This window comes from Anticarsia gemmatalis, chromosome 20 (assembly GCF_050436995.1).
Source record: "Anticarsia gemmatalis isolate Benzon Research Colony breed Stoneville strain chromosome 20, ilAntGemm2 primary, whole genome shotgun sequence".
Classification (NCBI taxonomy): domain Eukaryota; kingdom Metazoa; phylum Arthropoda; class Insecta; order Lepidoptera; family Erebidae; genus Anticarsia; species Anticarsia gemmatalis.
In genome coordinates, this window is record NC_134764.1 from 2,021,024 (window position 1) to 2,041,018 (window position 19,995).

At 37.6% G+C, this 19,995-nt stretch overlaps 4 protein-coding genes across 4 annotated transcripts; all 4 read left to right on the forward strand.

Moving 5' to 3' along the window:
* The first annotated feature begins 470 nt into the window (after positions 1-470).
* On the forward strand, positions 471-2,550 carry LOC142981396 (cytochrome P450 6B5-like). Its single transcript, XM_076127291.1, has 2 exons — positions 471-1,850; positions 2,168-2,550. The coding sequence occupies exons 1-2, from the start codon at positions 476-478 to the stop codon at positions 2,365-2,367; spliced, it is 1,575 nt and encodes a 524-aa protein (XP_075983406.1). The 5' UTR covers positions 471-475; the 3' UTR covers positions 2,368-2,550.
* A 3,396-nt stretch (positions 2,551-5,946) lies between these two features.
* Positions 5,947-8,032, forward strand: LOC142981397 (cytochrome P450 6B2-like). The gene is made up of 2 exons (XM_076127292.1): positions 5,947-7,329; positions 7,598-8,032. The coding sequence occupies exons 1-2, from the start codon at positions 5,955-5,957 to the stop codon at positions 7,795-7,797; spliced, it is 1,575 nt and encodes a 524-aa protein (XP_075983407.1). The 5' UTR covers positions 5,947-5,954; the 3' UTR covers positions 7,798-8,032.
* Positions 8,033-11,423: 3,391 nt separating this feature from the next.
* LOC142981505 (cytochrome P450 6B5-like) lies at positions 11,424-13,459 on the forward strand. Its single transcript, XM_076127472.1, has 2 exons — positions 11,424-12,866; positions 13,056-13,459. The coding sequence occupies exons 1-2, from the start codon at positions 11,495-11,497 to the stop codon at positions 13,253-13,255; spliced, it is 1,572 nt and encodes a 523-aa protein (XP_075983587.1). The 5' UTR covers positions 11,424-11,494; the 3' UTR covers positions 13,256-13,459.
* A 2,808-nt stretch (positions 13,460-16,267) lies between these two features.
* Positions 16,268-18,228, forward strand: LOC142981736 (cytochrome P450 6B5-like). Its single transcript, XM_076127832.1, has 2 exons — positions 16,268-17,644; positions 17,852-18,228. The coding sequence occupies exons 1-2, from the start codon at positions 16,273-16,275 to the stop codon at positions 18,049-18,051; spliced, it is 1,572 nt and encodes a 523-aa protein (XP_075983947.1). The 5' UTR covers positions 16,268-16,272; the 3' UTR covers positions 18,052-18,228.
* The last annotated feature ends 1,767 nt before the right edge of the window (positions 18,229-19,995 follow it).

Consider the following 19,995-nt stretch of genomic DNA (forward strand, 5'->3'; position numbering starts at 1 on the left):
CTAAAACAAGCTCTTCACAATTACTGAGAATACTCCCTACACAAATCAGAGAAATAAATCTGTTCTTACAAATGATTATAAAGTATAAGATTAAAAAAATAATCTAGGTTTTATCATTTACTGTCATAAGTGATTCTTTGTTACTGGCCAATTTAATGCTTTGAAATCGAGTCCTAGATTTTTAAAGATAAAATTCCCAGTTTCTGAATGTTGTTATCGTTATATCGCGAAGATTTTATATGCATACATAAAACGAATAAGAATTTACTTTCTAATTAATATTGATCCATGTAAGGGTCGAAGCTATACTGCATCCAGGAACTATTATACTGTGTAGAGACCGCTTTATCCAATCACGTGGAAGAAATGTAACATCACCGAACACGAAATAAAGATAATTTAAAATGACGCGCAGAACGAGCCGTATAAATAAGTAGTGTTCGGACATTCAAGCATCACTATAACAGCGTCCATCATGTTGACGTTACTACTAGTCGTTATCGCGCTCCCGCTTGTCATCCTCGCAGCCTACATCGCTAGAAGATCACAGTATTGGGCAAGAAAAAATGTACCACACATCAAACCAGTGCCTATTTTAGGAAACTTTGCTGATTATATTCTGTTCAGGAAGTCTTTAACCGATGTGATTCAAGAGCTCTGTCAAAACTTCCCAAATGTACCATACTTTGGTTATTATTACGGCACAGAACCAGCCTTGGTCGTCCAAGATCCTGAGCTCCTTAAGACAGTCATGACGAAAGACTTTTACTTCTTCAGCAGCCGCGAAACATCCAAATATGTGCACAGAGAAATGCTTATGACTAACTTGTTTAGTACTTACGGCGATGAATGGAAAGTGTTGAGACAGAACCTCACTCCTATGTTCACTTCTGCCAAGATGAAGAACATGTTCCACCTGATTCAGAAGTGCTCTCATGTGTTCGAAAGAACCCTGGACCAGGAGGTCAAAATGTCCAATCATACCATAGAAGCGAGAAGTTTCATGGCTCGTTTTACAATGGACTGCATCGGTTCCTGTGCGTTCGGCGTCGACACAAATACGATGGAAAAAGTAGAAGGCAACGTATTCACGAGCATCGGTAACTCTATATTTGATATTCAGTTCAGCAGAGCGTTTAAAACTATTGTACGCGTTATTTGGCCTGCAGTCTTTTACGCCCTCAGATTGGAGGTATTTCCGAAGAAATTGGAGTCATTTTTTAAGCAACTAATGACCGGTATTTTTGAGGGGCGACAGTACAAGCCGACGTCGAGAAATGATTTCGTTGACTTGATACTGAATATGAAGACCAACCAGTCTATTACTGGAGACAGTCTGACGAACACGAAATCACCGACGGATAAGAAGATTACTTTGGAGATCAGTGATGATATTTTAGTTGCGCAATGTTTTATATTCTTCGGTGCTGGATACGAAACGTCAGCCACTACTCTGAGTTTCACAATGTACGAGTTAGCTAAGCACCCTGAGATACAGGAACGAGTGCTGCAAGAGGTGGACGAGTATTTGCGTCGCAATGACAATGTGTTGAAATACGAGTGTATCACGGAGATGCCGTACCTTGACGCGTGTATCGATGAAACTCTGCGACTGTACCCTGTACTGTCGATGTTGACTCGTGAAATGGCTGAAGACTATACTTTACCAGACGGTTTGCGATTGGAGAAAGGTCTTCGAGTACATCTTCCTGTGATTCACTTACACAACAACCCTGACTTCTTCCCTGAACCAGAAGAGTATAAGCCGGAGAGGTTCTACGGAGATAACAAGCGGGACATCAAGCCTTATACATACATGCCGTTCGGTGATGGACCCAGAGTGTGTATAGGTAAGCTATTTGTGCCATTAAAATTCTTTTGTGTCAATCTCTTTCAAAAAAGTCTCATATGAAACATTCATATCTTCTACCCTTGAAAGTGGTAAGATCCAAGTTGTACGCACCAAATTGGTTATCATTTTATTCAGTCAGTATGTATGTACCTTCGTTTTCAATTTATTATACATGTAATTCCTACCAGAATTTTATAACCGCCATATTAATACTAAAACCTTTAATGCTATCAATAAATATATTAGATAAATAAATTAATCCTGGGGAAATTGTTCTGTAAAACTGAAAATAATGCCAATTATTTCTTTTCTCAGGTATGAGATTCGCAAAAATGCAGATGATGGCTGGCTTCATCACTTTGTTCAAGAAGTACCGAGTGGAACTGGCTGATGGCATGAAGAGGAAGCTGACGATGGAGCCCAAGAGTCTTATAACACAAGCTAAGGGTGGAATAAACCTCAAACTCGTTGAACGTGACGGCTGGGAACAAAGACTATTTGCTAAAGCTAATTAGGTCCTGTTACTTATTTGCTGAACTGACTGAAAATAAGAACTGAAGGAAACAAAATCTTTGCATACTTGCGTGGTAATAATATATTGAAATAACACTTAATTTCGGGAGAGGACCCACCCAAAAGGTGGGTCACAATTGGGTTACTAAATAATGTTAAAAAAATAAACAAGAATCATAATATAATTGTTGCGTATTCATTTATTAAATCATTATTCATTTATTTCTTTTTTATTTAAAAACTATAGCATATGATTGGGTATAATAAGTATTCTAACGAGTGTGTCATTGGACAAAGTTTTTTTATATTTAAGTAGTTGTAGTTTTAAACTTTGAATTGAAATAAAAATAATTCGGCAAAGTACAAATATGAAAACTATGGAATGTAAATAAATTGTTGCTTAGTTGGCTGGTGACACATGATAATAATATCATCGGAATTGCCCGTTATATTGAACATTAAATTCGTGACAACATATATAATTTAATATAATTGTATAATGCATATAACACCAGTAGAAATTAGAATTAATTCTAGTATTGAGACATATTGTAAGCGAAAACTTGTGCCTTAAAAATGTTATGAATTACTTTTTCTACTTATTGTAGTAGCCGCAAGTTTTCCAAAAATAATAAATAAAAATAAATAGCTCCCGGACTAAGAATTGCTAATATGTCGCGGGGACTTTAAAACGTATGAATTACGTGTATCGTATGTTTAGATAACAATTTGCAAGTGACAGATATAATTCGACTAACATACAAATCGAATGAGCAAAAATGTAGAAGGGAAGTTTACGGAAGTTCATCTTTGACTTCAGACTTGGTATATTGTTATTTAAAAAAGACCCTTACTATCCCACTGCCGGGCAAGGGTCTATTCCCAGCATGAAAGACAGGCCTTGAGTCCATCACGCCGGCCAAGTGCGGGTTGGGGACTTCGCATACCTTCAAAATTTCTGAAGTACATTTAGCGGTAGTTTATCTACTCAATAGCGTTTAAACTCATTAAAAAAACGCTATTGAATAGATAAACTACCGCTAAATGTGCTCAGAAACCGGGGGCTAGTAAGCTATTAAGTAGCCTTGGTAAGCTACAAGTTCATAAATAGCCACAAGTATATATTTGTTTTGTACTTAAATTGATTAATTTTATTTTTAGTTTTAAAGATTATAAAGATATCACTTTTCTTTTTCATGATGATATTTCAAAACTGACCGTTAGTCGTATAAATAAGCATGTTTGCACATAACACTTTATCTATACTAATCTATACTAATATTATAAAGCTGATCTATACTTACTAATATTATAAAGCTGAAGAGTTTGTTTGTTTGTTTGTTTGAACGCGTTAATCTCAGGAACTACTCGTCCGATTTGAAAAATTCTTTCAATATTAGATAGTCCATTTATCGAGAAAGGCTATAGGTTATATATCATCACGTTACGGCCAATAGGGGCAGAGCAGCAATAAAAAAAATTACAAAAACGGAGAAAAATTTGACCCATTCTCTCTAATGTGACGCAAACGAAGTTGCGCGGGTCAGCTAGTTTACTATAAAGTCCATTTATACGTATATAGAAACAATGATTATCTTTTTATTGTCCTTATTCATTGTTACGTGGGGTCGACTCTGAAAAACATGTTGCGAAGGGGATTTGGCAGACGTTTTATGACCGACAGTCTGATTTTAACCCTATCTGATTATTTTACGTTGAACTGGATAGTGGGAGCGAATTCTATTAGTAGTTGTAAGCTATCAAAAATATATCGTTAATATATTTTTCTCAATATGATATTCCGGCCATCTGTCCGTGGGGTTTGAGTGCTCAAAAATATTTTCGAGTTGGTAATGTTACGGCGTCTTATCGATGTTAAAAGTGCAACGTGGTTTTACAAATACTAAATATTTTAAAATAATAGTAAATATATTTGTGTTTATGAGTTCTAAGAGATAAAAAATGTATCGTTTATTTTTTCTTTCTCATGATGATTTTTCATAACTGACCCTTAGTTGCAGAAATTTGCATGCATGAAAATGTACTTAAGGTACTTTATTGTCTTGCTAGCTTTCGTCACGTGGCTTCGACCACGAGGAATTTCACCTCCTTCGCACGCTTGTGACTTCCATACCGCCCAAAAAATAAGCTATCCTGGTTTTTGTTCGTTTAAATTTATTAGAAAGAAGGAGATTGAACGATTGAAGTATAAATTTAACCTTGCAGCTCGTGGTTAAATAGCGACAACCGCAAGAATCTGAGATTAAGCTACGCTTGCCGAGGTTGATCTGTAGTTGGGTCACCACTGATCATCTTATATCGAGTTCCTTTATGTTTTGGAAGGCACGTTAAATTGTGGGTCCCTGTTGTCATTTTGTGGAGGTCCGATAACCAGTCTCACCATATAAAATACTGGTATTCAGCTTCATCTGATGAGAATGGAAGCCGACTCCAACATAGTTGGTAAAAAGGTGGGGCTGAGTAACTACTTAAATTTTCGTATTATTAGCGTAGGTAATTTAGTTCATTGCATAATATTATCTTAGATTTTTTAAACAAGGTTTTTTATCCGAAGGTGTAAGCTGAGTGTATAAACTATTTGAAAGTTTCGCCAATTATATTGTTTACCACAAATCCAAGAGCTAAATCATCAATCTATCTTGTCATTTATACTAAAACAAGCTCTTCACTATTACTGAGTAAAAACCCAACACAAATCAACCCTTAACAAATCATTATAAAGTATAAGATTAAAAAATAATCTGAGTAATAGTTTTATCATTTACTGTCATAAGTGATTCTTTGTTACTGGCCAATTTAATGCTTTGAAATCAAGTCCTAAATTTTTTTTAAGATACAATTCTCCGTTTCTGAATTTTGTTACCATTATATCGCGAAGATTTTATATGCATACAAAAAACGAACAATAATTTACTTTTTAATTAGCATTGATCTATTAGGACGGGGAAAAAGTATTTTCATATTATAATATGTATGAACTTGTAATAAAATCTTTTCTCTACACAAAATCCTCGATATTTGGGTACCTTACGAGCTCACTGAAAAAAAACAAATGAACCGTGTACTCATTTGCGATTCTTGAAGCCAAAGAGATTTTATTACAAGTTCATACATACTATATATAATGCAAAAGAAGACCTCCGTGCCTCGGAGAGCACGTAAAGCCGTCGGTCCTGCGCCTGACCTCTCACTGGTCGTGTCGGTTATCCGTCCCACCAAACTATGAGAGTGATGGAATAGAGAGTGTACCTGTGTATTGTGCACACACTTGGACACTATAAACAAAGTCCTGCATAGATGGCCAGTTTCAATGAAACTGACCGCCGTAGCCGTATATCGGCTAGGAGGACATTATAATGCAAAAAAACTTTTCCCCGACCTATTATGCAAGGGGCGAATCTATATTGCATCCAGGAACTATTATACTGTGTAGAGACCGCTTTATCCAATCACGTGAAAGAAATATAACATCACCGAACACGAAATGAAGATAATTTAAAGTGACGCGCAGAACGAGCCGTATAAATAAGTAGTGTTCGGGCAATCAACCATCACTACAGCGTCCATCATGTTGACGTTACTACTAGTCGTTATCGCGCTGCCACTCGTGATCCTCGCAGCCTACATCGCTAGAAGATCACAGTATTGGGAGAGGAAGAATGTGCCTCACATCAAACCAGTGCCAATTTTAGGAAACTTTGCTGATTTCCTTCTGTTCAGGAAGTCTTTAACCGATGTGATTCAAGAACTCTGTCAAAAGTTCCCAAATGTACCGTACTATGGTTATTATTACGGCACAGAACCAACCTTGGTCGTCCAAGATCCTGAGCTCCTTAAGACAGTCATGACGAAAGACTTTTACTTCTTCAGCAGCCGCGAAACATCTAAATATGTTCATAAAGAAATGCTTATGACCAACTTGTTCCACACTTACGGCGATGAATGGAAGGTGTTGAGACAGAACCTCACTCCTATGTTCACTTCTGCCAAGATGAAGAACATGTTCCATCTGATTCAGAAGTGCTCTCACGTGTTTGAAAGAACCCTGGACCAGGAGGTCAAAATGTCCAATCATACTATAGAAGTGAGAAATTTCATGGCTCGTTTTACAATGGACTGCATCGGTTCCTGTGCGTTCGGTGTCGACACAAACACGATGGAGAAAGTAGAAGACAACGTATTCATGAGCATCGGTAACTCTATATTTGATATTCAGTTCGGCAGAGCGTTTAGAACAAATATACGCATTATTTGGCCAGCAGTCTTTTACGCTCTCAGAATGGAGGCGTTCCCGAAGAAATTGGAGTCATTTTTTAAGCAACTAATGACTGGTATCTTTGAGGGGCGACAGTACAAGCCGACATCGAGAAATGATTTCGTTGACTTGATACTGAACATGAAGACCAACCAGTCTATTACTGGAGACAGTCTGACAAACACGAAATCGCTGACGGATAAGAAGATTAATTTGGAGATCAGTGATGATATTTTAGTGGCACAATGTTTTATATTCTTCGCTGCTGGATACGAAACGTCAGCCACTACTCTGAGTTTCACAATGTACGAGTTAGCTAAGCACCCTGAGATACAGGAACGAGTGCTGCAAGAGGTGGACGAGTATTTGCGTCGCAATGACAATGTGTTGAAATACGAGTGTATCACGGAGATGCCGTACCTTGACGCATGTATCGATGAAGCACTGCGACTGTACCCTGTACTGCCAATGATAACTCGGGAAGTGGCTGAAGACTACACATTACCAGACGGTTTGCGATTGGAGAAAGGTCTTCGAGTACATCTTCCCTTAAGTCACTTACATTACAACCCTGACTTCTTCCCTGAACCTGAAGAGTATAGGCCGGAGAGGTTCTACGGAGATAACAAGCGGGACATCAAGCCTTACACGTACATGCCGTTCGGTGATGGACCTAGAGTGTGTATAGGTAAGTTATTTGCGCCATCAAAACTCTCTGATGTCAAACTCTTAAAAAAATCTGACACTTCAGTTCTTCTACTTTTGAAAGTTGTGAGATTCAAACAGTAGCTACCAAGTTAATCGTCATTTTATTCTGCCAAGTTGTTACGTAATTAGCTAACCTAGCAAAATCTTATAACCACCATATCAGTAACAAAACCTTTAATGCACCAAAAAGATTAGATAAAGAAATTGTGCCATAGATTGAAAATAATGCCATTCTTCTTTCTCTCCAGGTATGAGATTTGCGAAAATGCAGATGATAGCTGGCTTCATCACTCTGTTCAAGAAGTACCGAGTGGAACTGGCTGACGGCATGGAGAAGAAGCTGACGATAGAACCCAGGAGTCTTATAACACAAGCTAAGGGTGGAATAAACGTCAAGCTCGTTGAACGAGACGGCTGGGAACAAAGACTGTTTGCTAAAGCTAATTAGGCCCTAGATCTTATATTTGGAAGCTGACTGAAAGGTTTACGTCCCAAATTTTCTCCTATATACTCATACTCTCAAACATCCAAGGTTTAAGTCACCTTCAGTTCCTATATTCAGTCAGTTTGTTCCCCCCACACTTGGCTAGCATGCTGGACTTCGGATCCAACAATATCTCTAATTTGGGGAGAACACCTTTGTTTTGCTGTTATATAATAAATATATGAAATAATCTTAACATGTTTAAATGTATTTTTTATTAGGTACATCAATAAGCACATTTGTAAAAAAAATAGGTTGGTAAAGATGATTTAGATTTTTTTCAAGTATGAAACTATCCCAAAAATTGTTTATAATAAGAAGTAAACAAAAAGGTGAAATAATTTTAAATTTTAGGTCATTGTCAAGTTTATGCTAAGTACTGGAATCACCTTTAGACAATTTCTTTCATATTTATTTAGTACATTAAAATTTCGAGCTGGAATAAAAAATAATATGACAAAGTACAAATATGAACAAGAATGATTAAATCAATAGTTCCATTAAAATTCGCCAACTGTGCAGGAGTTTGTTTATAGTGTCTATTTTTGTTTATACTGCGTTATACAAAAGTACACCCTCTATTGCTACACTTTAGTAACTTTGTAGAACAGTAACTAATACGACCGAGAAATTACAAAGCTCTCCGAGGCACAGAGGTCCATGACCTAAACTTTCTACCTCAAGAATAGCTTTTTTGCCCTAAGCGGATGCAAAGACCTCCACTGGTAGTGACGCATGAATCGAAATCATCATTATACTGAACTAGCTGACCCGCGCAACTTCGCTTGCGTCACAATTTTTTTCCCCGTTTTTGTAACATTTTGCACTGGTACTCTGCTCCTATTGGTCGTAGCGTGATGATATATAGCCTAAAACCTTCCTCGATAAATGGACCATCCAACACTGAAAGAATTTTTCAAATCGGACCAGTAGTTAATGAGATTAGCGCGTTCAAACAAACAAACAAACAAACTCTTCAGCTTTATAATATTAGTAGTATAGATATTAAAACCGGAGCAACGTACTTTTGAACTAAAACGTGCCGCTAGTAAAACATGCAGTAAGCTTAATGTAAATTAAATACGTATTTTTATAGTCTACTTACCCTCGGTTTCTGAGGTGCATTTAGCGGTAGTTTATATATTCAATAGCGTTTAAACTCATATGAAAAAAAACTTTATTGAATAGATAAACCACCGCTTAATATACTCAAAAACTGAGCATTAATCAGTTTCTTATAAAAAAAATTCGTAAGTAATCAGTTTGCAAAGATGATATCCTTCATCCGTTGAAATAAAAAAAAATGTTTACTTAATAATATTTTTGTACATGTTTACATCGACATAATAAGCGGTACATTATTATTATTATTATCAGCCCATATTGTCCCACTGCAGGGCAAAGGCCTCCCTTCCCTCTTTCCATCTATCTCTGTCTAAAGCTATTTGATGCCAATCTTTAGTATGAGAGTCCAACTCATCTCGCCATCTCTTTCTGGGCCTACCGCGTTGGCGGTACATTATGTTCGTAAAAAAATTGCTAGTGTTGTGATTTATACTTATAGTTAGAGATGCCTCTACGACCTACGTATGGATCCGTCTTTTATAGAATAAAGATATTCGGGCATGCAATCCTGGCCTATCTATCCAAGCCACTGTAATCTTCACCAACTACTTTTCCACAGTTGCAGCGTTCCACAGTCTCTCAACCTATATCCCAGACGCCTATGCCATTAACCCCCATCACTGCCCAAATTTTCTTTTTAAATTTCCCAATATAGCCGTGGGTGCGATTCCCGCACGGGACAATTATTTGTGCGATACACATATTATAATTGTTTGCATGTTTGTAAAAATCCCCGCGACCAAAAGTTGTGATTTAAGATTTAACAAACGAAATCTATGCGTGATACTACTACTTAATTTTACTATATTTACGTTGTACTTGTTGTGTGTAATTTGTCTGTGCAGTATGCAATTAGTTCTTAGTTACCATAGTATAAATTCCACTTAGTTTGGAATCAAATTACCGTGATTTAGTTGTCCAGTGTTATTTTTTTTATCTCAGGATGTTTATTGCAAAGAGAAAACGTGTAAGTAACTATAACTTTAAAAAAAACTTAGACAAATGCTTGATCATCATTATTATACTGTGCAAAGTTCGTTTTGCTTATCCGGGCACAGCCAGGCGGACTAAATCACTGATAAAATGACACCTAATCACAAGTAGGTATCTAATATCTATCTATTTTTTACATACGGTAGTTGACGAATTGTTATTTTTAGTTCCAGAAGATAAAATGATATTATTTATGTTGTTAGTGAACGTAATCAGTTATTACCTCACGATGACAATTCAAAACAGACTGCTCATTACGAAGATTAGTACATTCGTACAAAGAAACTAAAATAGCGAATCATTTTATTATGTACTATAGCGGATCCCGCAAACTTTGTATCGCCTAACAGACGATTTTGAATAAATCTATGCTAATATTATAAAGCTGAAGAGTTTGTTTGTTTGAACGCGCTAATCTCAGGAACTACTGGTCCGATTTGAAAATTTATTTCAGTGTTAGATAGTCCAGTTATTGAGGAAGGCTATAGGCAATATTTCATCACGCTACGACCAATAGGAGCGGAGTAGCAACGAAAAATGTTACAAAAACGGGGAAAATTTAGATACGAGTACATTCTCTCTTATGTGACGCAAGCGAAGTTGCGCGGGTCAGCTAGTAATTCATAATTCTCCTTAAATTTTCTTATTTTTATTCTTTACTTTATTCTCAGAAGGAGTCATCCCCGTACTTTAAAGAAAATTATAAAAAAAGAGTTAATGAAATCGGTCCCGCCGTTCATGCGTGTTGGAGTGACCAATTATTACTCGGGACTACCGACTCCTGGACATTTTGAAAGCGTGCGTGAGGTCGCAAACAACACGTAGAGGCATTTTTACACGGTTTCAATATTTCAAAAATGTCTGACTGATGTATAAATAATTGCTACGTGGTCTGGGTAGAATATGCGGCTGCTGATTATAAGGCTTTTTTATCCGAAGGTGTAGGCTGAAATGTATGAACGTAAATCCTTGAGAATATGAAATTAGAGAAATTTATCTGTACTTTTTTCGACCTAGGAAAGGAATCACAGACCTCATGCTGCGGTCAAAGAAATTTTGCTATATTTACGGGAAGATAAGAAAGTATACGATTCAGAAATAATCTAGATATTAGTTTCGGCATTCGTTATAATGATAAGCTCTATTTATATATGTAATTCCCGGCGACTGTTCAGTGTGAAGTTCGCACAAAAAAAATCTGTTGATGTTTACACAACATTTTTTTAAGACACGACACCTGCTCTAAGTATTAATCATACATTGCGGAACTGTTAAAAACATACAAAAACAAACACGAAGGAAAAACTAGACATGAAAAAACTATTTGTTGATAAATAGAATTTCAATTTTGTTCCGTGTGATGGTCGAATCCATGGCATTCGCGAGTTGTTGTTACGGCGTAGTGACCGCATAAACCTAGCACGTGTAAGAAACGTAGTATCACCGAACAAAACAAAATAAAGATAATATTTAAAGTGACGTTGATAACGTGCCGTATAAATAAGTAGTGTTCGGACATTCGAGCATCACTACAGCGTCCATCATGTTGACGTTACTACTAGTCGTTATCGCACTCCCGCTTGTCATCCTCGCAGCCTACATCGCTAGAAGATCACAGTATTGGGAGAGGAAAAATGTACCACACATCAAACCAGTGCCTATTTTAGGAAACTTTGCTGATTTCATTCTGTTCAGGAAGTCTTTAACCGATGTGATTCAAGAGCTCTGTCAAAAGTTCCCAAATGTACCGTACTTTGGTTATTATTACGGCACAGAACCAGCCTTGGTCGTCCAAGATCCTGAGCTCCTTAAGACAGTCATGACGAAAGACTTTTACTTCTTCAGCGGCCGCGAAGCATCCAAATATGTTCACAGAGAAATGCTTACGACTAACTTGTTTAGTACTTACGGCGATGAATGGAAGGTGTTGAGACAGAACCTCACTCCTATGTTCACTTCTGCCAAGATGAAGAACATGTTCCATCTGATTCAGAAGTGCTCTCATGTGTTCGAAAAATTGCTGGACCAGGAAGTCAAAATAACCAATAAAATAGAAGCGAGAAGTTTCATGGCTCGTTTTACAATGGACTGTATCGGTTCTTGTGCGTTCGGTGTCGACACAAATACGATGGAAAAAGTAAAAGATAACATCTTCACGAACATCGGTAACTCTATATTTGATATTCAGTTTAGCAGATCGTTTAAGATGGTTATGCGATCTATTTGGCCTGCAATATTTTACGCAATGGGATTCGAGTCGTTCCCAAAGAACGTGGAGTCATTCTTTAAGCAACTAATGACCGGTATCTTTGAGGGGCGACAGTACAAGCCGACGTCGAGGAATGATTTCGTTGACTTGATACTGAATATGAAGACCAACAAGACTATTACTGGAGACAGTCTGACGAACAAGAAATCACCGACGGATAAGAAAATTAATTTGGAAATCAGTGATGATATTTTAGTGGCACAATGTTTTATATTCTTCGCTGCAGGATACGAAACGTCAGCCACTACTCTGAGCTTCACAATGTACGAGTTAGCTAAGCACCCCGAGATACAGGAACGAGTGCTGCAAGAGGTGGACGAGTATTTGCGTCGCAATGACAATGTGTTGAAATACGAGTGTATCACGGAGATGCCGTACCTTGACGCGTGTATCGATGAAACTCTGCGACTGTACCCTGTACTGTCGATGTTGACTCGTGAAATGGCTGAAGACTATACTTTACCAGACGGTTTACGACTGGAGAAAGGTCTTCGAGTACATCTTCCTGTGATTCACTTACACAACAACCCTGACTTCTTCCCTGAACCTGAAGAGTATAAGCCGGAGAGGTTCTACGGAGATAACAAGCGAGACATCAAGCCTTATACATACATGCCGTTCGGTGATGGACCTAGAGTTTGTATAGGTAAGTTATTGTAAAATATTAGGCGTATGAAACTGAATGCTAGTGACAAAGACGAAGATTTTCGTTAGTATTGGGCTGACATTTGTAGTATAATATTTGATAAACGATAACCCACGACCTTTCATATGAAGATAAAAGAGAATACGTCACATATATTATCATTTATATTTAACACGTTTTTTTCCTCAGGTATGCGATTTGCAAAAATGCAGATGATGGCTGGCTTCATCACTCTGTTCAAGAAGTACCGAGTGGAACTGGCTGATGGCATGGAGAAGAAGCTGACGATAGAACCCAAGAGTCTTATAACACTCGCTAAGGGTGGAATAAACCTGAAGCTCGTTGAACGAGACGGCTGGGAACAAAGACTGTTTGCTAAAGCTAATTAAGTCTGTATAGTGATTTGTTGAAAGTAGATGAGTATGAAATTGTATGCCGGTTAGGTATGCTCTCTCTTTGTATATAAATTATGTTGGTTAAGCAATGCCATACAACGTGGCAATGCGGCCAGAATTCTGAGAACGTTCCCGATGGACAGCGACGTGGAGGAGTACTATGACGCGTTGCGCGCTATCTTTTGTTATTATTCTTTTTTATCTATTTGTACATAGTAGACTTAGTTTATATTGAATGTTGCGAATAATATAAATTGTAATTATATTTCCTTATACTTTTGAAATTATGTTAGTTGTGCGAATGTTTACCTGTTTTTGTATGTGTATGTTGTTGTATAGCATAATTATGGATATTTTAACTGTTCATCTCTAAATACTCTTAGGACTATTGTCATATTTTGAATTGTTGTATTCCTCTTGTTTTGCAACTGATGACGTATTATTACTATTTGTAATTTGATGGTCTGATGATAATACTAATTTAATTAAATAATAAATGATTTATTACAAATATGTTTTTCTTTTACATCGTGTTAAGGTCAGTGACCTATTACGCCTCAAAATGCCGATCGAAGTGTATGAAATACACTAGAGTTTAGCCATTAACAATGTTAGTCCCATGTAATAAGGGGCGAGTTTATTGCCATTTAAAGGGCACGTAACCAAACTGCGGTCTACTCTTTAGAAAAAATCTAGTTTAAATTAGGAACCGGTACTTTCCCCTCACCGAAAATCGTAGCGTACTAATTTATTGTGTCACATCTGCCGAAACTTTAGCGCCAAACCGTCGCTTACGTACAAGTCTTGCTGGAATTAATGGTAAGTTGGGTCACATATCGCAATAGAAAATATACGTACTTGATCAAGCGGGATTCTCCACACTCGGTTTTAATGATTATCGAGAATTTGACATTTAAAATGTAACTAACAATTGGTTGTCGGGCGACACTTGTTAGTAGCGCTGATCCGGTTGTCATACAAAATTATTAGATGGCCGGTTGATAATCTTCTTCTTATCGTATGGTTAGTGGTCAACCTAGTGTCAAAGTTGTTCAAGCCGCCCGAAGGCCTTTGACGTGGCTTAACGACTGTTATCTTAATTGACAACAACCGGGACCGACTTTTTACGTGCCCTCCGAAGCACGGAGACGCCCTGTTCAGATACCACTATGCGGTCACCCATCTGTGGAATGACCGCGGCAAGGTTTGCTTAACCCACAGATCGTTTACCGACCGGTGAGCGCAACTGGCTACGGGCGCCTCGCCGTTTGATAATAGGCCACAATTACGTCATTATAATTAAGATTGTTCTTATCTTTAATTCATTAAAATGTACTAATGTACATTTTAATGAATTACAAAGTAATCTTTGTACAAAAAACGAGCACTTTGCTTTATGTTTGTTGTGCAGATGTATTTACTAAGAAAAGATGATTTATTTTGGATTTATAAAAAAGATTTTCTGCCGTTTTTAGTTTTTAATAAATCGTTTTACGTCTTGGCTCGGGGCGAAAGCTTTTTGGCCAAAAGTTTCAAAAAGTTAAATAAATTATTTATGTCGATCGTATCCAGATTTCGAAAAAGCGTGAGTTATGCTCTTGCACATGGCAAGTTACAAAGGCCTTAAGCGATCTGCATGAATTTATACAAGCTCTTAGTCTCCTTCACAAAATACACTTGATTATTGCCACGGGTCAGGACTTCTTGAAGTAATTTCAGGTCTGCCCATCTGACCTCCACAACCTAGTTACTTGGGTTATAACACAATACCCTTCGGTAAGACTGGTTGTTAGACTTTCAAGCTTCTGATTACTGTTAACGACTGTTAAAGATCTTCATAATTGACATCCGGGACTCACAATTTAACGTGCTCTACACGGAGGAACTCGATATGTATGAGATGGTCACCAATCCAAGAACAACCTCGGCAAGCGTGGCTTAACCTCAGAGATCGATCCTCGCGGCTGTTGTTATCTAAGCCACGACCACCTCACAGTACAAATGTCACTAGTTTTCGTTAAAGATAAATGGTAATAAGTTAATCGTAATACATGAATGTATATTATTTCGGCCAGAACAACACTTTTGTCAACTGAAATTATTTCTTTAGATCCTTTATCAACCTTTTCGACACGAGAGAATGGCATTTAAAGTCGAAGAACAGGATACAGGACATTTCACTGCTTTGAATTTTCTTGAAGCAGGGTATCTGTTCTCTAGACTACAAAAATTGTATTATTAAAGTTACCGCGTATTTTATAATCGACACATAAATCATTTTATTTTTGTTTTTCAGTAACGTAACGATAATTTTCTCACAACAAATATGTAAGATTTCTCCCTTTTGTTGGTATCAAAGAAAGGTAAATTGCGATAGAAAGAAAAAACAATATCCAAACAAAATCGCTCATTAATATTATTTAATAATTCATAATTATTGCGTAGTTTGTAACTCAATATTACTGGTATTTAAATTTTATCTTTTTCATGATCACATCACTTCGAATCATGTGATATCCCTCCCCTTTTTCTTCATTATAGTTTGACTACAAATTAAGAGATTTTTTAATCAGATTAAATTATTAGAGTTCTGTATATACCCAATGTCAGCTGGGAACCTTTTTCTTTTTCTTTAACGTGGCTAATGCATAAATCTGCCCACCAGCACTCTGGGTTAAGTGCAAGGATAAGTGGGACTCTACCGCAACATACCGCCACGGTAATACCCACTAAACCACGACGTGTATCCTCACGGCCGTATGTGACATATCAGCGGCAAACCTGGCATCCTCTACTAAGTTTTTGGACACCAAAGGCCCTAACGAAATTGTGTAGGTAAAAAATGAATTATCTACCGATAGTAAGCTCTAGAGGAGCTTACTATCGGTAGATAATTTACGATTTAACAAAACAAGTGCTCTTCGATCATTGCACTTATTTAGAGTGGTGTTGATATGGAGCTGTATAAATATGTGGAGTTCCGGTATTCAAGCACCACTACAGTGTCCATCATGTTGACGTTACTACTAGTCGTTATCGCGCTCCCGCTGGTCATCCTCGCAGCCTACATCGCTAGAAGATCACAGTATTGGGAGAGGAAAAATGTACCACACATCAAACCAGTGCCTATTTTAGGAAACTTTGCTGATTTCATTCTGTTCAGGAAGTCTTTAACCGACGTGATTCAAGAACTCTGTCAAAAGTTTCCAAATGTACCGTACTTTGGTTATTATTACGGCACAGAACCTGCTTTGGTCGTCCAAGATCCTGAGCTCCTCAAGACAGTCATGACGAAAGACTTTTACTTCTTCAGCAGCCGCGAAACATCCAAATATGTTCACAGAGAAATGCTTTTGACTAACTTGTTCAACACTTACGGCGATGAATGGAAGGTGTTGAGACAGAACCTCACTCCTATGTTCACTTCTGCCAAGATGAAGAACATGTTCCATCTGATTCAGAAGTGCTCTCACGTGTTCGAAAAAATGTTGGACCAGGAGGTTAAAATGTCCAATCAAATAGAAGCAAGAACTTTCATGGCACGTTTTACAATGGACTGTATCGGTTCCTGTACGTTTGGTGTCGACACAAACACGATGGAAAAAGTAAAAGACAACGTATTCACGAACATCGGTAACTCTATATTTGATATTCAGTTTAGCAGATCGTTTAAGATGGTTATGCGCTCTATTTGGCCCGCAATATTTTACGCACTGGGATTCGAGTCGTTCCCTAAGAACGTGGAGTCATTCTTTAAGCAACTAATGACCGGTATCTTTGAGGGGCGAAACTACAAGCCGACGTCGAGAAATGATTTCGTTGACTTAATACTGAATATGAAGGCTAACAAGACTATTACTGGAGACAGTCTGACGAACAAGAAATCGCCGACGGATAAGAAGATTACTTTGGAGATAAGTGATGATATTTTAGTGGCACAATGTTTTGTATTCTTCGCTGCTGGATACGAAACGTCAGCCACTACTCTGAGTTTCACAATGTACGAGTTAGCTAAGCACCCTGAGATACAGGAACGAGTGCTGCAAGAGGTGGACGAGTATTTGCATCGCAATGACAATGTGTTGAAATACGAGTGTATCACGGAGATGCCGTACCTTGACGCGTGTATCGATGAAACTTTGCGAAAGTACCCTGTACTGTCGATGTTGACTCGTGAAATGGCTGAAGACTATACTTTACCAGACGGTTTGCGATTGGAGAAAGGACTTCGAGTACATCTTCCTGTGATTCACTTACATTACAATCCTGACTTCTTCCCTGAACCTGAAGAGTATAAGCCGGAGAGGTTCTACGGAGATAACAAGCGAGACATCAAGCCTTATACATACATGCCGTTCGGTGAAGGACCCAGAGTGTGTATAGGTAAGTTATTGTGTAACATTATGGATAATAAAATATTAAACTGAATGCCAGTGACAAAGGCGCAAATTTTCCTTAGTATTGGGTTGATGCTGATAGCATAATAGTTGAGAGACGGCGAGAAACCCACGGCCTCATAAATAAAATCTATGGCCGCTACAGTCGATACAATTTTCTAAAAAAGTAATTTTAACACGCTTTTCTCCCCAGGTCTGCGATTCGCAAAAATGCAGATGATGGCTGGCTTCATTACTCTGTTCAAGAAGTACCGAGTGGAACTGGCTGATGGCATGGAAAAGAAGCTGACGATGGAGCCCAAGAGTCTTATAACACAAGCTAAGGGAGGAATAAACCTGAAGCTCGTTGAACGAGACGGCTGGGAACAAAGATTGTTTGCTAAAGCTAATTAAGTTTGTATATAGATTTGTTAAAAGTGTGAGAGTATGAAAATTTGTATATAAATGATGTTCCCCAATTATTCGATGTTATGTTTATTGTGTGAATATTAGTACTTAGTTTTGTATGTGTATACTGTTATATAGTTAAGGATATTAAGTTGTTTAGAGCATATTTTTTTTTTCGTAATCGTCTTATTTTTAAGTCAATTAAATTTTGTATTTAAATTAATGCTCTTTTTAATTTTTTTCGAGTTACAGACAGTTGTTGGGCTGTGGTAGCTAAAATTATTTTTATAAAACATACATATAATCACGCTTGTTTTACTCGAAGTCATCTTCTTCTGTCGTGTCAACGACTCACCATAATACATAAATACATTAATTTGTATACATACTATACATATATATTTATTTATGTACTAACACAGTTGTTGACTAGAACTGGCGACTTCAATTGCGTTATCCGTCGCCAAGTTAAGGTCCTCAGTTGTGCAGGTTGTGGGACACAGAGGGCACTGGATCAAATGTGCCATGGTTTGTGATGGGGGGGTTTGGTGAGTCATTGTTTTTGGGAAGATTGGCCAGCATAGAACCTGCGTTACCGGTCTATCTGTTTCCAGGGCGCGCCGCGGGGAGGCTCGAAGTTGAAAGCAGAGATGTATGAAATTCACTCACGTTTTATTCATTTAATTTTAGTCCCATGTTAACATTGTTTAACATTAACAACGTTAGTCCCATGTAATAGGGAGGAGCCTATCGAGATTTTTTTTTATCCGTTAAAGTCCCACTGCAGGGCAAGGGTCTCCTCCCAAATAAGGGGGAGGGGTTAGGTCTAGAGTCCACCACGCTGGCCAAGTGCGGGTTGGAGACTGCATACCTTCAATAAATGTAATAAGCAAATATGTTTTCCTTCACCGTAAGAGCAAGTTATAATTATTTCTACTACACACAAAACTTCGAAAAGTAATTGGTGTGTTGCCTCGGATTCGAACCTGCAACCACTTGCGTGGGAGGTGCCAACTTAAACCAGTCGGCTTAGGTTTTACCCGATGTACACATATTCGGTTGTTGCGCCGATAAATGCCGAACCAGTAGCTCAATTCTCTACTACTATCGACTAGCGACAACCGGGTTGTCATCGAGAAATTTTGTATGAAAATCTGATCAGCGCCTCTGACGGGCGATGTAGGAATTATTTTGGCAGTACATTCTAATTATGTCAAACTTTCGATACTCGACAGTACCGGCTGTATAGAATCGCGCTACAGGTGTGTAGCAAGCCTGACGATTAATGTTGGATGATAAGACGAAACCGAAAGATACTAATTGCAGAATGTAATTTAATTTTGATAAGGCGTTCCGGTGTATTTTTGATTTCTTTACTTAAACCTTTCAAAGATAAAGATTTCAAACCATCTTCTAAAATCCCGAGGAGTTGTGGTGCGTTTTGATGCAGAGTTTTGATGTATGGAGCCAAAGTGTTTTTAGATAAAGCCAACGAATTGTCTGTACAGTTATTTGCATAAAAAACTTGTTTGTTTGAATAAATTTGTAGGTAAACTAAATCATTAAAAAGATTTTTTACAAAATAGTAGGTCCTGTAAAGAAACAATTAAAAAAACTGTTTGTCTGTTTGTACCCGTTAACCTCTAGAATTACTAAATCCGAACGAATCTTTGTTAGATAACTATTATATCTGAGCAACGAAACCGACTTATGAGCAAAAAAACGTAAAACAAATTTAATTTAGCAGTTATAAAACAATTGTTCCACGCATATATGTACGTGACGGTGGAACATTCAACTGCAAATATAAGTTTGTCGCAGGACAGATAAGATAGACATTCAATAAACTTTGGATTTGCGGAACCAATTTTAAATGGACTTTAATTGGAAGAAATTTCACAAAACAAAAAGTTGACGGTATTTTGCTAAACATTTGCTACTTTTTATCCC

Excerpts from the sequence above, each read along its gene's own strand:
- LOC142981397 (XM_076127292.1), top strand. The coding sequence starts at position 5,955 with ATGTTGACGTTACTACTAGTCGTTATCGCGCTGCCACTCGTGATCCTC. Across the intron at positions 7,330-7,597 it reads TGGACCTAGAGTGTGTATAG|GTATGAGATTTGCGAAAATG; the intron begins GTAAGTTATTTG and ends CTTTCTCTCCAG.
- LOC142981736 (XM_076127832.1), top strand. The coding sequence starts at position 16,273 with ATGTTGACGTTACTACTAGTCGTTATCGCGCTCCCGCTGGTCATCCTC. Across the intron at positions 17,645-17,851 it reads AGGACCCAGAGTGTGTATAG|GTCTGCGATTCGCAAAAATG; the intron begins GTAAGTTATTGT and ends TTTTCTCCCCAG.
- LOC142981396 (XM_076127291.1), top strand. The coding sequence starts at position 476 with ATGTTGACGTTACTACTAGTCGTTATCGCGCTCCCGCTTGTCATCCTC. Across the intron at positions 1,851-2,167 it reads TGGACCCAGAGTGTGTATAG|GTATGAGATTCGCAAAAATG; the intron begins GTAAGCTATTTG and ends TTCTTTTCTCAG.
- LOC142981505 (XM_076127472.1), top strand. The coding sequence starts at position 11,495 with ATGTTGACGTTACTACTAGTCGTTATCGCACTCCCGCTTGTCATCCTC. Across the intron at positions 12,867-13,055 it reads TGGACCTAGAGTTTGTATAG|GTATGCGATTTGCAAAAATG; the intron begins GTAAGTTATTGT and ends TTTTTTCCTCAG.